The 14,388-nt window shown below is 38.6% G+C and overlaps 2 protein-coding genes across 2 annotated transcripts; both read right to left on the bottom strand.

Moving 5' to 3' along the window:
• Positions 1-164: 164 nt before the first annotated feature.
• Positions 165-1,124, bottom strand: LOC119721798 (nociceptin receptor-like). Its single transcript, XM_038191756.1, has one exon. It carries the CDS (start codon positions 1,122-1,124, stop codon positions 165-167), a length of 960 nt encoding a protein of 319 aa, XP_038047684.1.
• Positions 1,125-9,322: 8,198 nt separating this feature from the next.
• On the bottom strand, positions 9,323-12,054 carry LOC119722095. Its single transcript, XM_038192118.1, has 2 exons — positions 11,854-12,054; positions 9,323-11,085 (listed from the first exon to the last, which is right to left on the bottom strand). Exons 1-2 carry the CDS (start codon positions 12,052-12,054, stop codon positions 9,436-9,438), a joined length of 1,851 nt encoding a protein of 616 aa, XP_038048046.1. The 3' UTR covers positions 9,323-9,435.
• Positions 12,055-14,388: the final 2,334 nt, after the last annotated feature.

The raw sequence follows: 14,388 nt of genomic DNA, 5'->3' as shown, positions 1-14,388 counted from the left end.
CCAGATGCTCTGCTGCTACGCCAGCTGCATTGGGGTTTGTTAGCTGTGTATACTTTCTTAATTGATGGTAAGTTCAGTTTCCATGGGGTATCTAGCAACTTTGCTATACTAGGTCTGTGCTTGTATGTTGGAGGGTATTTTGGTTATAACCGATTGCTTGCAACTCAAACCTCATTGCCGGCTGCTGCCCGGCCGTGTCTTGGCTTTATTTCTTGCATCTCGATCTGCTGAGCTGGCCGCTGTGTGGTATCCCGGTTTCGACAGCAATAGCGTTTGGGATTTAAGAACGAGAAGGCCTCCACTAAGGCTTCTCTGTAGTCCGAGTTTACTCCACTGTAAACCAGAGGATTTACGGAACTATTGAACAAACCCAGGATGAACACGACAATGACTAAATCGATCCAGGAATGATTTAGTTTGACCAGACTCGAATAAGAGAGGCTGGACCATGCAATGATTGCCACCATTATTGCTTCAATGATGGACGTGATATTCAAGGCGAAAAACACGGCGGTGTTTACGATGAGCATGAGGATCACTCGGCGCAGTCGCTGTTGATGATCATCCGAAGACGTAATCTTGGGTTGCTGTCTTAGTTTCTTGACAATACAAACATACAGGTAGACGTTGATGACCAGACCCACTGTGTAGTGGACCATGGTTACAACATTTGTGGCGTTGGATCCAGCATCCCCTCCCCACACGAAAGCTGCAGTCACCGCGAATCCTACCACGATGGCTGTTACCCACAGTCCTGCCGTGATCTTGAAGGCTCTACCTTTGCCGGCCTCGGCGCGAAATGTCAGCGGACGGCAGATGGCAAAGTACCGCTCGAAAGCCAAAGCAGTCACGAAGAAGTGGGATGCGAAGGTGCTGACATTGGCAAGAGACACCAGAATCAAATCACGCCAAATGCTTCTCGTCTGCCATAATAGTGAAACGAGAGAACTCGCAAGAATAACCGTATCTGCCGCAGCTAAATTTCCAAGGTAGATGTTGACAATGGAGTGCATGGACTTGATACGTGCCACAACGTACAGGAAGATTGCATTCATCAACAGGCCGATGGGTGTCATGTACTTCACAACTTCACGTTGAATAGCGATGTTGGTGTCCTCGTGCATAATAATTCCCTCTTCCTCTGAACCTCCAACCAGTACATTTATAATGTGGGTGTTATTAGCAATTCTAAATGTCGAATTTGCCATTGTAGAGTAGTTGACGAATCAAGATAAAACTTTTTTTGAGACAGTAATGTTTGCTTGTCAAAATGCACGTCTGACTAAATCTTGAAACCTTCTGTCAAAAAGAAAATTGTGTGAATTCTTATTGGATGTCGAAGTGTAGGCACGTGCACTTGAAAACTACACTCCGGCAGCGAAAGTGAAATTTGGATTCGGTTTACCAAATTTTTAATATCATCTTGCTTTTGCAAAAGCAACTATCTTTATGAGGACATGTACATTCCTATGTATCCATCTTGTAATCTTATGCTTTTGCTAATTTGTATTTTCAGTTTCTTGTCTTGGTTATCTTTTTTTTTTAATCAACTGTGTGGGTTTTCTGTACGATGGAAGTCTGTATCTGTCCAGTATCGTTTTACTTTCTGTACGTACATGTACTTTTATCGAGTTTTAGAGGTGGTGTGACTGACTGCTGAATGAATCTGTGATGAACCAGTCTCGATAATGTAGGGAACCGTGCATGAGCAAGGGCGACCTCATGCTCATTCGTTCTTTCCCGTTCGTTTCCATTTTTTTATTCACGTATATGCATAATTATGTAGAAGTGACGTATCCCTATCGTATTCGGGTGATTAACATATTCCTTTGTAAAACACATTACTTTGATGACTTTTGTGCTTCCCACGCGAGGACGGTTAACGGTTGTCTTCGTCAACATGATAATTTAGTTCTTAGGTATATTCATTTAAATTCGGGGTAATATACTTGTCCATGTTAACATTGTATGCAAATAATTGCAAGCTTATTACTTGAAGGTTTATTATCTGGATGAACATATATAGAGGTGTTTGCCCTAGCGTATGAACATTCAGACGAGTGACTCGGCATCACCTGGAAATTATGTACATTTTTCGGTCTTTTTAGAAGACGTCCTTCGACTGTGCGCACCCAAAAACAAACCACACAGGGATTGTGTCTGAATTGTGTTCGTTTTGCTGAAAGAACACACAATGGTCCTGCCATTTGGGTTTCCTTTTTCTTTTACTCACCCTGTACAGGTCAACGCAAACAAACCTATCCAAAGTAACAATACAACCATTATTATTGGAGACCCAAAAGCTATATCTAATTGATGGTGCAACTGCAACATACACTTGAGATTAATCGCAAAGTCTGAAATAAAACAATGTACATTTTTGTCTACCTCTAAAAATATCATTTCTCCATGCTACTGTTGGTTGTTATTGGCTAAAATCTGGAGCCACGCTTAGCATTATATCTCCTCTACTTATCATAAGCAGATGTCACTCCACAGCTCTCCGTGAAATGAATGTGTACAAGCATAACATTCACTGTGTGGACTTCTGAACAACAGATTTCCAAATAAACCAGGTACGTAGCAGTGACGTTGTGCGGACTTGCCCCCGTCCACACAAGGTTCCCCCTCTCTGGAAAACAGGTTTACAGGCACTTTTGGGTTAGGTTTATCGGTGGCAAAATGAAGAGAAACACTAAAGGGAATCATAGAAAAAAATGGCATTGAAAGTGATTTGACAGTGTGAGTAAAATGAGCTTTTTTTCATCAGAGGTTTTTCTTAAGACAAAGGCATGTCCACACTTAGTATGTAACGTAAACATGCGTATATCCTTTCAATGTGTGCATTTTGTTTCTAAATGGCTGTTAAACCATGCAAGGTATACTTTGAATATTGTAATAATCTTAGTTGTAGTCGAACAGATGAAGTTTGAATTTTGTTACTGCAAAACAGAACACGTCCTCTAGATCATCGTGTTGAGAGCCCTTTGCCATGAACAGTAACTTAAACTACTCTGTACTTCCTCAGAAACTGACTTTCATTAAAATTGTAACATGACTGAATGATAATGATAAAACATCATTATATATCATATTAGTATCAATTTAATTGTAAAATAAGTAAAATCTAAAACTTCAAAGCTGGAAGTTCTTCAATGATACAGCCACCAACCTATTCTCAAACTACATAAACTATCTTTCCAAAAAAATATTAAATTAAACCCTTGAAAATAAATATATATGGTAAAAAAAGAACAATCTATTATGAAACACCAAATAACACCAGTAGTCAGGACTCCACACGGGACACACCACTCAAATTAAGAGGGTGTAATTTGAGGAGCGTGTACCTTTTCTCTCCTAATCTGTTAACTGAATATGTGACTGTGGGGCAAAACTGAATGACGGGGCACCTGTAGCACCCAAATGGACAAACAAGTGGCCGCACATCTAAATTTAACACGGCACAATTTTACAAAATAGCCAAAGGAGTAGTATGGAAAGCATTGCTATGTAGTTGCTGAAAGGTATCGTTGCTTGTGTAAAGTATTTTTTCTAAACTTTTGGCAGGCACCACTCTACAGCTCTGTCCAACGTGCTAGACAAATTATGGTCTCGTTTATTAACCAGGTACTGGAATGGTACAAGCTTGTTCAGACCCTTCCTGAAGTAACGCATTTCCATGCCGTGATATTTCTTGACATTCTCAAATGATGGAATTTTCTTGAGTGCTGGTATGCCAAGTTCCCCTGCCATGATGTCTGCTCGGAGGTATTGGAGAAAGTGAGAGGTGTTGTTGAAGTAGTCTAAGATGCAGTGTTGTATTTGTGGTATTCCTGTCGAACTGTCATGGCAGTAATTGGCTATTTTTGCACGCTGGATGTCTGAAAGGTCCTTAAAGAGGTTGTGGAATGCTCGAAGACATTTCCGTCATTTTTCATTATGTGTTGTTCATTATGTTTTAATCATAGTGTAATATGTGCACTGCAGCCTGTATGGCAGGGTGTGTTGGGTGGGCGATGTCAATGCTGATTCATGATGACGTCATCATATTGCACATCTAGCTGTGGGAATTCACCCACTGAGTAACGGACCTGTTTCACCACCCTTTCTTATCAGCGCGCCCACGATTTTGTTGAATGCTACGATATTGTGCAGTGCACCTACAAATATTACAAGCATTGTCCATGCAGGCTTTGTGAGTTCACAAGGAAATTTCTTGTGAATGAATTAGCTCTCATTCAGTGTAACCTAAATATGCAAAACAAGAAATGAAAAGCCCACCACTACACGACGGTGAACAACGTGAACAAGGGTTCTGACTGATTCAAATAATGCGTTGCCTTCAGGCATCAACTTTTTACGAGGGGAAAGGGGGAGAGGTCGAAAACGAAAGTTATTAACTTACCACTGGAAGTTAAAAGATGTTTTGGAGCCCCTCAATTATGAGGTAGTTGCATCCCTGCAATGATGGACGACTCCTTAACACCAGTGATTAAAAAAAAACAACCCAGTGCCATTGTTTTACAGTGAACTTGCATCTTTAATGGGTAGGCCTATGAGGCTTAATTGTCTTTGGATACACTTATTTCCGATGTTAGGCCTATGTTACTTTACACATTAAAACTGGAATATCGAACGAGGGCGGAGGAAAGATATACTCTAGAATTGAAATTTATAGTCAAGTGGAGAAAATATTTTCCAAGAATGTCCAATTTTGATTCAAAATATTTTGAGTTATTTTTGTCTAACGTCAAAATAACGAATGAATTTAACAAAGCTTAAATTTGAACAATGCGATTGTCCTACTGATCGTTTACGAGACATGATAGCCCGGCCTTACTGAAACCGAGAGTAAATATATACATCTGCGGCAGGAAAATAAAACTATCCTCCGTGTTGTACGTTCTTATAAATATATGGCTAATACCAGGAATGTAAGCAGACTATTATATAATAGTGAATTAATCGTATTACTAGCTGAGCTGTGAACTCTATGTGAAGCATATGGAGATTCTTGGAATTTCCCAGCCCGGTAACCTTTGAACAGAATTCGCATGTGACATTTTGGACCCACACGTGCTGAATTACAAAACGTTTTCACGACAACAATCCCGTCGGCCGGAAGTGGATTACATTGTATACATTTTGTATACATTGCGCTACAAAGTCTTGCACGTTTTCAGATACAGTTCGCACGCATTACTCCTGCAGCTCGTGGAAGCAACTTGTTTGCTGTGATGGCTCCTTAATAGTAGCCACCTGACGTTTCTGATATGTTTGGGCCAACTTGAAGACCTCAGGGTAAGACTAACACTTAATTCAAGTGTTTATTATACATTCGTGCTGAAAAGTCTTGCTTTCTGCTGTATATATTATATGCTTTCAACATATGTGAAATGTTCACGCGGCAGATAACTCAAAATATGGTTTTTCGGTTTCTTTGTAGGTTGTTTTACGTTTCTTTTCTATGTGATATGACTGGATTTTAAGTTGATCGCCATAATAAATCACAATTTAAGAGCAAATCAAGGAGAAGTGTCTGAAGTCCGATGATTTTCGCGTTTAGTGCCCCCCCCCCCTCCTTAACTGGTGGACAGATCCCCCGACTAATACAACAGGGCCAACCACTACATTGGAATATGATCAACAATTTTGTGCAATATCAATTGCATTTCGTTTGGGAGGAATTTTATAGGGGAAGGAGATTAAAGGGTTCATGCGATGAATTTTTCTGAGGAACACATTTTGTGCAACTTCGTATAATTTCCTCTTAAAATGAAAACTATTTCACATCCATTTTCCGGACAACTGAGGGTGCTGTTGCTGTGATGTCATTGCCAGGGGACACTGTTTGGTTTAGGGGTTTTCTGTTTAAAATGTGAACCTAAACTTTGCTCATTATTTGGTGAGAAAGAGTTGCTCATTGGCTTTAATTATTGCCATGTACTTACACAACACGAATCACCAAATTAAAACAAAAATATGAAGGCAAAATAACCAAAACTTGTATTAACTTTTTTTGCTGAAATAGCTGTAACATTGAGGTTTCTGCCCGGAATGACATCACATTTTTTGCCATGAATATGGAAATTTGCATTAGCATAAAATCCCAAAAGGCACCAAAATACTCTTCAAAATGGAAAACCAAAAGTTAAAGAAAAAAAGGTTACAATGGGACACAGAGGTGCATTTTCAAGGAAATCATTCAAACAATTACCTTGCATGGAAGTTTAAATCCATGTACATGTAAAAATAATATTATGTGTCTCCAGGATCCCTTTAAGCTTCTCGAACGAACGTCAAAGAGTTGGAGAATATCAAGCTCTGTGATGAACATGGAGGAATAAAGTAATTCCCTCCTTACGATATGACTAGAAACAGCAGATTAAAGAATGATTCGAACTCCAGAAAATGTTGATTGTCTTATAACTCCTATTTGAGATTTATTCTCCAAAAATGAAATCCCTTTAAATATATTTTCTATGCATACTGTTTAATTAATAGCGTAATCATTATATCTGCCAACAACACTGGCTACAATCGAGTACAGGTCTTTACAAAAGCAGTATCAGTAAGTGGCAATATTCATCGATTTTGTTTTATAACATTGTTCAAACTACAACTTTAAAAGCACTAACTATGTTTTAATTCACTGCATACAATTGAGTACAATTCTTCACAAAAACACGGTATGAGTTGCAAATATTAAGCGAATGTTATAAAATTGTTCGAATAACAATCTAAAATGCAGTAACTATGTTTTTATAATTAAATTCACCTTCAATTTTACAAGATAACAATTTGGTTGCTTGACATTAAGTTCACAATTTGCTTTTGGTAAGAAATCACATTTTAAAGCCAGGGATCCTTAGATAGATGTTGCTTGTCTCTGCCCAAAACGTTTTGTTTTGCTAAACAAACAATTCTGCAGGCTTCATTCGACATTCTAAGATGTTCAATAATATTGTCTGAATATGTAGTCATCTGATTTTTTGAATATGGGTTTCCACAGAAGTGATAAATTCCCTGATTGAAGCACAATAAAGTCTTTCTTATTTGATTCTGAAAAGTATCATCTGTGTTGAAAACTTTTCAGTAAATTTCACTGTTATAAAACATATTTGATTGGACTTTTTCTCCTACGAAAAAAAACACTGTATATACATATACACATGAATCGTCACATCAGTGGTGAACAGAAATATCAGTGCCGCTTCGAAAGAATTCTTGAGAATTTCAAAGTTTCAAATAATAATGTTTAATCATTTAGGTACAAAATACCATCCAGAAATTGTTAACGACGATCCTTTTGTCCAAGTGTATCGTAATTCTCCTGTATTTTCAAATTGTGCACATTGTACAATCATCAAAAGAGAGCAAATGATACATGACTTCTATTAGGCCTAAAGAAACACCTCTGTCCTTATTGTTCAAGAAACTAGCGTTTATACACCAACATCAACGATGCTCTAAAACATCTTCATTAGGTGATACATGGAGGTACGTCCATTAAAGCTTTTCTCACACATCGAATTTGCCGTCAGCTTTGGCTTACTGATTTAATGTCCCTTCAATTTCTTAATTCCAGCTCGAAATAGGCTCCTTTTCTGGTTGAGTGAATAACATCAGATGAAACAAAGACAAAGGAGTTTTCTCTTAGGAATATACATTAAATGCCTGTAATTTGCAGTCAAAGCTAGAGCCAGACCGACATTTGAGAAAAAGAATTGTGTTAACATGTACGAATCTCTTCATTATAAGGACCAAAACTTATGAAAAAATAACAGGGATACAGTACATGTTATTGACAAGTAACTGTGGAAATTCCAGGTCTATTTGAATAAAAAAACCCACAAAATTTCATCTGTCCACCACAGATCATTTACCGTTCAACGAAGTGATGAATACCATTAAATACAATGAAACATGGACGTTTACCCACCTCCATGAAATTGCCATCAACATTTCAGAAAAAAAGAGTTGACTTGTTCCTCATTATTCAAAACACAAAATCTGCCAGTAAAAATAATGTTTCATTCTTGACTCGAATGATAAAATCTCATTTGTATTTGACAGCCTGTGTGTAAAATGTAATTCTCACTCAGCTCAATAGCTTCCAATGACATTCTATGGACAACCATAAAAATGGGTTCTTTTAGCAAACCATACATAACTTCTGATAGCATGGTTCAATTTTAGTATGTCTATTTTCAGATGAGTGGCAGAACATGCTCTTTTAAGACATACGTCATTGGTGTTTTAAATTGGATTGCTTTTTAAGAAAACATATCATCAATCCAGGGGACTTTCTTTTTTACTCACCCTGAATGGTATTTCAGTGTTTGCCTTTGTTCTAAATGGCAATATGCAGTTTGTTTTGCAAACTCAAAAAAATGTGTAGATTGTTAATTTCTGCTGTTAAACCATTGTTTACTCAATGTTGTTGAAGTTTAAATATTGTTTGTTTGTTTCAAAACTGAACATGCTCGCTAGATCATATTGTGTTGAGCCCTTTGTCCTGATTAGGTTAAAAAGTACTCTCCTTACTCAGAAACTGACTTACATTAAAAAATTGAAATAATAATCATAAAAACAACAAATTATTAAAAGAAATATTTAAATTCCAAGAAAGCAATAATTTCAAAGCTAGAAGTTCCTCAAAGATACAGCAACGAAGAGCCAGAGTTGTAATGACTCAAGTCAATGATTCGACTCGAGTCCGACTCGAGTCACAATTTTTGACGACTCGACTGGAGTCCCAATGGGTAACTGACTCGACTCGACTTGAGCCACTGTGAGCAAATGCCTCGACTCAACTCGAGTCCCTCATCAGAATACTCGATTCGACTGAGTCGAAGGCTTATAACACTCGAGTCCCAAACTGTGTGAGCCCTTTGTCCTTAACAATAACTTAAAAGACTCATACTTACACAGAAACTGACTATCATTAAAAATAATCAACAGAGAAATAATGATAAAAACAATAAAATTTAAAAAAAAAAACAGAGTTAAATTCCAAAATAGGTATTATCTGAAACTTCAAAGCTGGACGTTTTTCAATGACAGCCACCAACCTATGCTGAAACTATATAAACGTTCCCAAAAAAAATTAAATTATATGCGGTAAAAAAGAACAATCATATGAAACACCTAACAACGCCAGCAGTCATGACTCAACGCGGGACACACCACTCAAGTTATGAGAGTGAAATTTGAGGAACATGTACCCTTTCTCTGCTAATCTGTTCAGTGATGTGACTTTGGGGCAACACTGAATGACGAGGGAGCTATAGCACTTAAATAAACAAACATGGTCGTACACGGCTAAATGTCACAAAACAGCAGAATATTTTTGTTCTGCAACAGATTTGATGGACAGCATCTGTACATCCTGAAAGGTATCACATCTTTTGTATCGGTATAGTATTTTGTCTAACCTTTGGGCAGGCACCACTCTAAAGCTCTGTCATGTCCGTTATTCTTATTAAATTCTCGTTTATTACGTTGGTACTGGAATGGTACAAGCTTGTTCAGTCCCTTCCTGAAGTCTCGCATTTCCATGCCGTGATATTTCTTGACACTCTCAAATGATGGAATTTTCTTGAGTGACGGCATGCCAAGTCCCCCTGCCATGATATCTGCTCGGAGATACTGGAGGAAGTAAGGAGTGTTGTTGAAGTTGTCTGACGCCCAAGTATCTCGTATTAATGGTACTGGCGTTCTATTCATTATATTTGCAAGTTGGCTGTCTGAAATATGCTTAACGTCAGGCTTAGATCCAGGAACTGTTTCTAACCAGTTCATACTCTCAGTGACAATTGCTGAGTAGCTGTTGTTGTCATTAAGTAGTGGCTTAAATGTGTGGAGAAGCCTAGGAATGCCGACATAGTCGGCAACGTTGGAGGTGAAGATTCGGTCATAGTTGGGCATGCTCAGGGTTTGATGGTGATTAGGAAAGTCCAGACAGTTGGCCAAGGAGACATGGATAAGGAGCCTTCCTTGAAGGATGAGACTCTTGACTTTCTGGAGAAGGTTTGTCACGTACTTGTGGTACATCACCATCGGAGAGGAGTGGGATCCAGGGGTGTGCTCTCTTACTCTCAAACAGTCCCATACTTCAAAGGGAATACGAAGTGGCTGAATGCAATACACAAATCTGGCATCTTCGTGTGGTACTGCTTGAGCATTGTTTAGGAGAAGAAATAAGCGTACATCCTTACCTGGAATGATTTTACTTGCGTTTTGGGCAGTAAGTGTTGGGTTGTCGAATGGCATGTCCTTTTCCTTTGCCTCATAAGGAAAAAATAGACCATGCTCAAACCACTCTTCAATCATTTTCCTATCTTTTTCGTTAATACGACTTAAATAGTGAGGATGGTTCACCTTAGCAAAGGGGCAGTTATCAAACAGAACCTTCCTTTGTTGTCTTAGATTGATTGAGGTTGTCTTGTCTCGTTGACATTCCAACGCTCGCCACCTACCCCAAACAACTTTCAGATAAATGAGGTCTTCATCCAGGAGCCTCACCAGTCCTTTGGAAGCGTCATGGAGTTGTTGAGCACTCATCTGAATGAGTTCATCCAAGCTTGTCTTGATCAAGTCGTACTCTCTCTTGGAAATATGGAGTGAGTACCAGATGGTTGTCAAACTGGAAGCAATGTAGTCAGTATCTGCGAAGCGGACCAACATGAAGAGAAACAGCACATTCCTTGCCATGACAAAAGGGTCATAGTCATTGAGGGTAACGTGAAGTTTTCCCTGGTACATGTCAGGCAAGGAAGCAGCTGTCAGCACTGTGTGACGCAGATTTCCACAACCAGCAGAGAGGACATGATATTCCTGCATCGCGTGTACCTTTTCCTCTCTATTTGCGGACAATTCGTTGTTTTCAAGTTGAAGGAAGTCTTTAGCCATGGTGTTCCCAATATAGTAGGGGAAAGAACCAAATAATTTTGGTCTGAGCAGTTTCAGCGAGAGCTGTTTGACAAAAGCCATAATTCCCTTACACTTTGCTTTGTGAAATGGCCAGCCATGCCGTTGGCAGTCTGTATCACAATACCATGCATCGTTGCATCCTGAACACTGGAATAAAAGAAGAAGAGAAGTAGTCTATGAGCAAAACCGTCGAAGATTTTGCTGTTGGCTTGCGTATGTTTTGGGTATAGTGTCGCCTAAACGCAGTTTTGGGAGACACCTACAAGCCCTAAATTCTGTATGACCGTGCCCTTAATAGCCGTATTGTATGGCCGGATGGCCATACGATATGGCTGAGCAGTTTCAAAAAAAAATTCCACATGTTTTCATAGATTATGACGAAACTTGGATGCAGGGACCCTTGGTTAGGAAGACAAAATTCTTCATTGGATTACTGAGGTCGAAGGTCATGTAGGGGTCATTAGAGGTCTTTGTTCGAATATGCTTCAAATGTGACTTTGTCTACATAATTTTATGGATTTTCATGTAAATTGGATGGAGTGATCCTTGGGTGGAGGTTCATTACAACTTTTCCGAAATAGGAGGTCAAAGGCCATCTAGGGAAGGGGTCATTTGAGGTTTAAAAATGCCAAAAATTTGACTTTTTAAGAACACAAAACATATCAGGATCAACCGCGGAAAAAGGCGACACATGCGGTCCGCGGACCACTTGTCTTAATGTCCTGAAAATACTATATATACCTGAGAAGAAATAGCTATTATCAAATTTGAATCGGCCTTGAAATTTTCTATTCTATTTTAATTAGTAATGTTCACAGTTAAAAGGTCTTCAAAATATTTGTGCAGTGATCTGTTTCTTTAAATCAATAATTGCACTGATCACTGCAGTGCAATTTCACAAAGCCCCTCACCTACCTCAAGTGTTTCGCCACGTTTTCCGCAAGCGCTGCACTTTTTAGCCTGAAATATCTCACACTCGACAGCACCGTGTCTGACTTTGTCTCTGTCCCGGCATGATGTGGTGCAGTAGACAGCAACAGGGCATCTGTCGCAAGGCACAGTCCTCTGTGGGAGACGTTTCTCACAACACCAGCAATGTCCAGGCTTTACATCCATGGTGGCCGAAAACAGGTCACTGCACATACACGTAGAATATAAACGACACTCACCATTAACTCGGTGGACAATATAATATAATACACACTCTTTGCAGAATGTGGCTGAACAACATAGCTATTGATACAGTATAATAGCTTTTGCAAAATTTACCACAAACATGTATAATTTCAGTGATAAATTATGCATTTAAAATCACTTCTCACAACACCAGCAATGTCTAGGCTGTGCAGCCATGATGGCCACACACTGGTCAGTGCATACATAGAATGTTATTAAATGACACTCACCATTAACTCTATTATGGACAATAGGCCTATCTATTGTAGACTGTGACTGAACTGCATTGCTCTTGACACACTATTTCATTCATACATTCATTCTTTATTTTCCACATAATTTATGTATACAGAATATATGCGAAAAGAAAAGTAAATGTGGATTGGGGTCCCAAGAAGCAACTGCTTGTCGAGCAGGGATCCCCATAAAAATTAATTGACAATTACATGAACAAATGAATGTATTAACACATACAACACACATACAATCAGACAATAAACTAAACCAAAAAAGGACTGTATCTTGTAACCCTGTGAGACATATGTATATGAATAGACTAAGTAGAGTTTATATACCGTACCCAGTTAGTAGTTTGGCCATATACATGTAATTTCGTTTAAATAATGAAACATTCCATATATTTTTTTAAAGAAACATCTAGGGAATTCCACTGCTCGGAACCTTTACGCATGACTGTATTTTGGGCGAGAGTGGTACTAGCAAAGGTACTAGCAAACAATGAAATTTGTTTTACTGTCTGGTGAAATGCTGGTGCACTTCTTCATTTGTTGTAAACATAGAATAGATGGATTTACGGTATGTAATTTGTTATGATTTAGTTGGTGCATGAAGGCCCCAAGATGGAGAGAATAAATATCTTCTACATTTGTACTTTAAGAGTTTTATAAGTAATAAAAGAGAGGATTGCTATGTTCGAGGTACGAAGCAGAGTTGATTATTCTCAAAATCTTTTTCTGTAGTTTAAATATTCTGTTGATTTGACCGCCTCCGCAATTTGCATAGCTTTTGTACAATTTGTCAGAAACGTGCATGCTGATGGTTTCAGTGATCAATTATGCATTCACAAATCACTTCTATGGAAGTTCAGTTCACTTCAATTTAAAAACAAGTAGACATTTTATTTCCATATTCTTCAAATCGCGATCATTACATACGTATATAGTAATAATAATTTAGATAAATATACAATTAAGAAACAGTCGTGGAAAAGTATGTTTATGTACAAAATTACTCAGAATTAGAAATCATGGAGGCGTTTTCAAGAAGCCAGAGCTTATATAGAAATGCCTCCCAAATAGCAGGGGAAAACGTACAAGGATAGACGATATGGAAAAAAAAATACTTATCAACAGAAACATAACAGGGACAAAAACAGGACAGCACAAAGAGACAGACACAAAGAGAAAGTACACAGTTTTTCGTAAACAAAAACAAAAAATAAAGCTTTTCTGGCAACTGTACAATAGTCTGCGTTAGATTGAGTTGTAATTCATTTTTGGGAACACATGTTATCTGCCGAAATTGGCCCGATAACTTACCTCAGTACGTGTTGCTCCTTTGGCGTCGTTCATATGTTTTAATTATAGTGTAAAATATGTGCACTAGCAGGATATTGGGTGGGCGATGTCAATGCGGAATCATGACGTCATCATATTGGACATCTTAACTAGACTTGAAATCAAGTCGGTAATTTTTGGGTTTAGTTCGCCCGCTGTACGTTACAGCATACCGTCCGAGGATATACGTGTAGGGGCGGTATGACACTTGCGGGGACGCTTTGTGCATCCTCGGCCGAGTCGGCCCCAATTTCGTGTAGGTCGGTACCAATACATGTCGAGCCCAGCAAATGATAAGCTCGATATACAGCCCCGTGCAAGTTTAGGGACGCCTACTAATAAAACACGACTGTCTAGCGACTTGTCCTCAAGTCCACAGACCACCTGTTTGCAAACCCTTTGTTATCAATGCGCCTATAACTGATTTTATTGAATGCCTGCCATACGCCCACACATGATTCAGCCTTCAATGGTGTTGAACATGTCCTTTTTCGTCATGGAAAATTTTCATGTCTCATCAAAGACTTTGTATATACACACAATAAGCATCACGGTACATCCTTTACATTACATTCATTTCTCTCATGGACCAAACCACGATCAATCATCGATGATATAATATTGGTTGCAGGCCTGCAAATCGACTCCCATAGACCCCATCGGTAATTACGCGTACATTGAACAAATATTAAAAACA

Source organism: Patiria miniata, unplaced genomic scaffold (assembly GCF_015706575.1).
Source record: "Patiria miniata isolate m_02_andy unplaced genomic scaffold, ASM1570657v1 HiC_scaffold_14, whole genome shotgun sequence".
NCBI classification, from domain to species: Eukaryota; Metazoa; Echinodermata; class Asteroidea; order Valvatida; family Asterinidae; genus Patiria; species Patiria miniata.
This window is presented reverse-complemented; position numbering and strand designations above follow the sequence as displayed.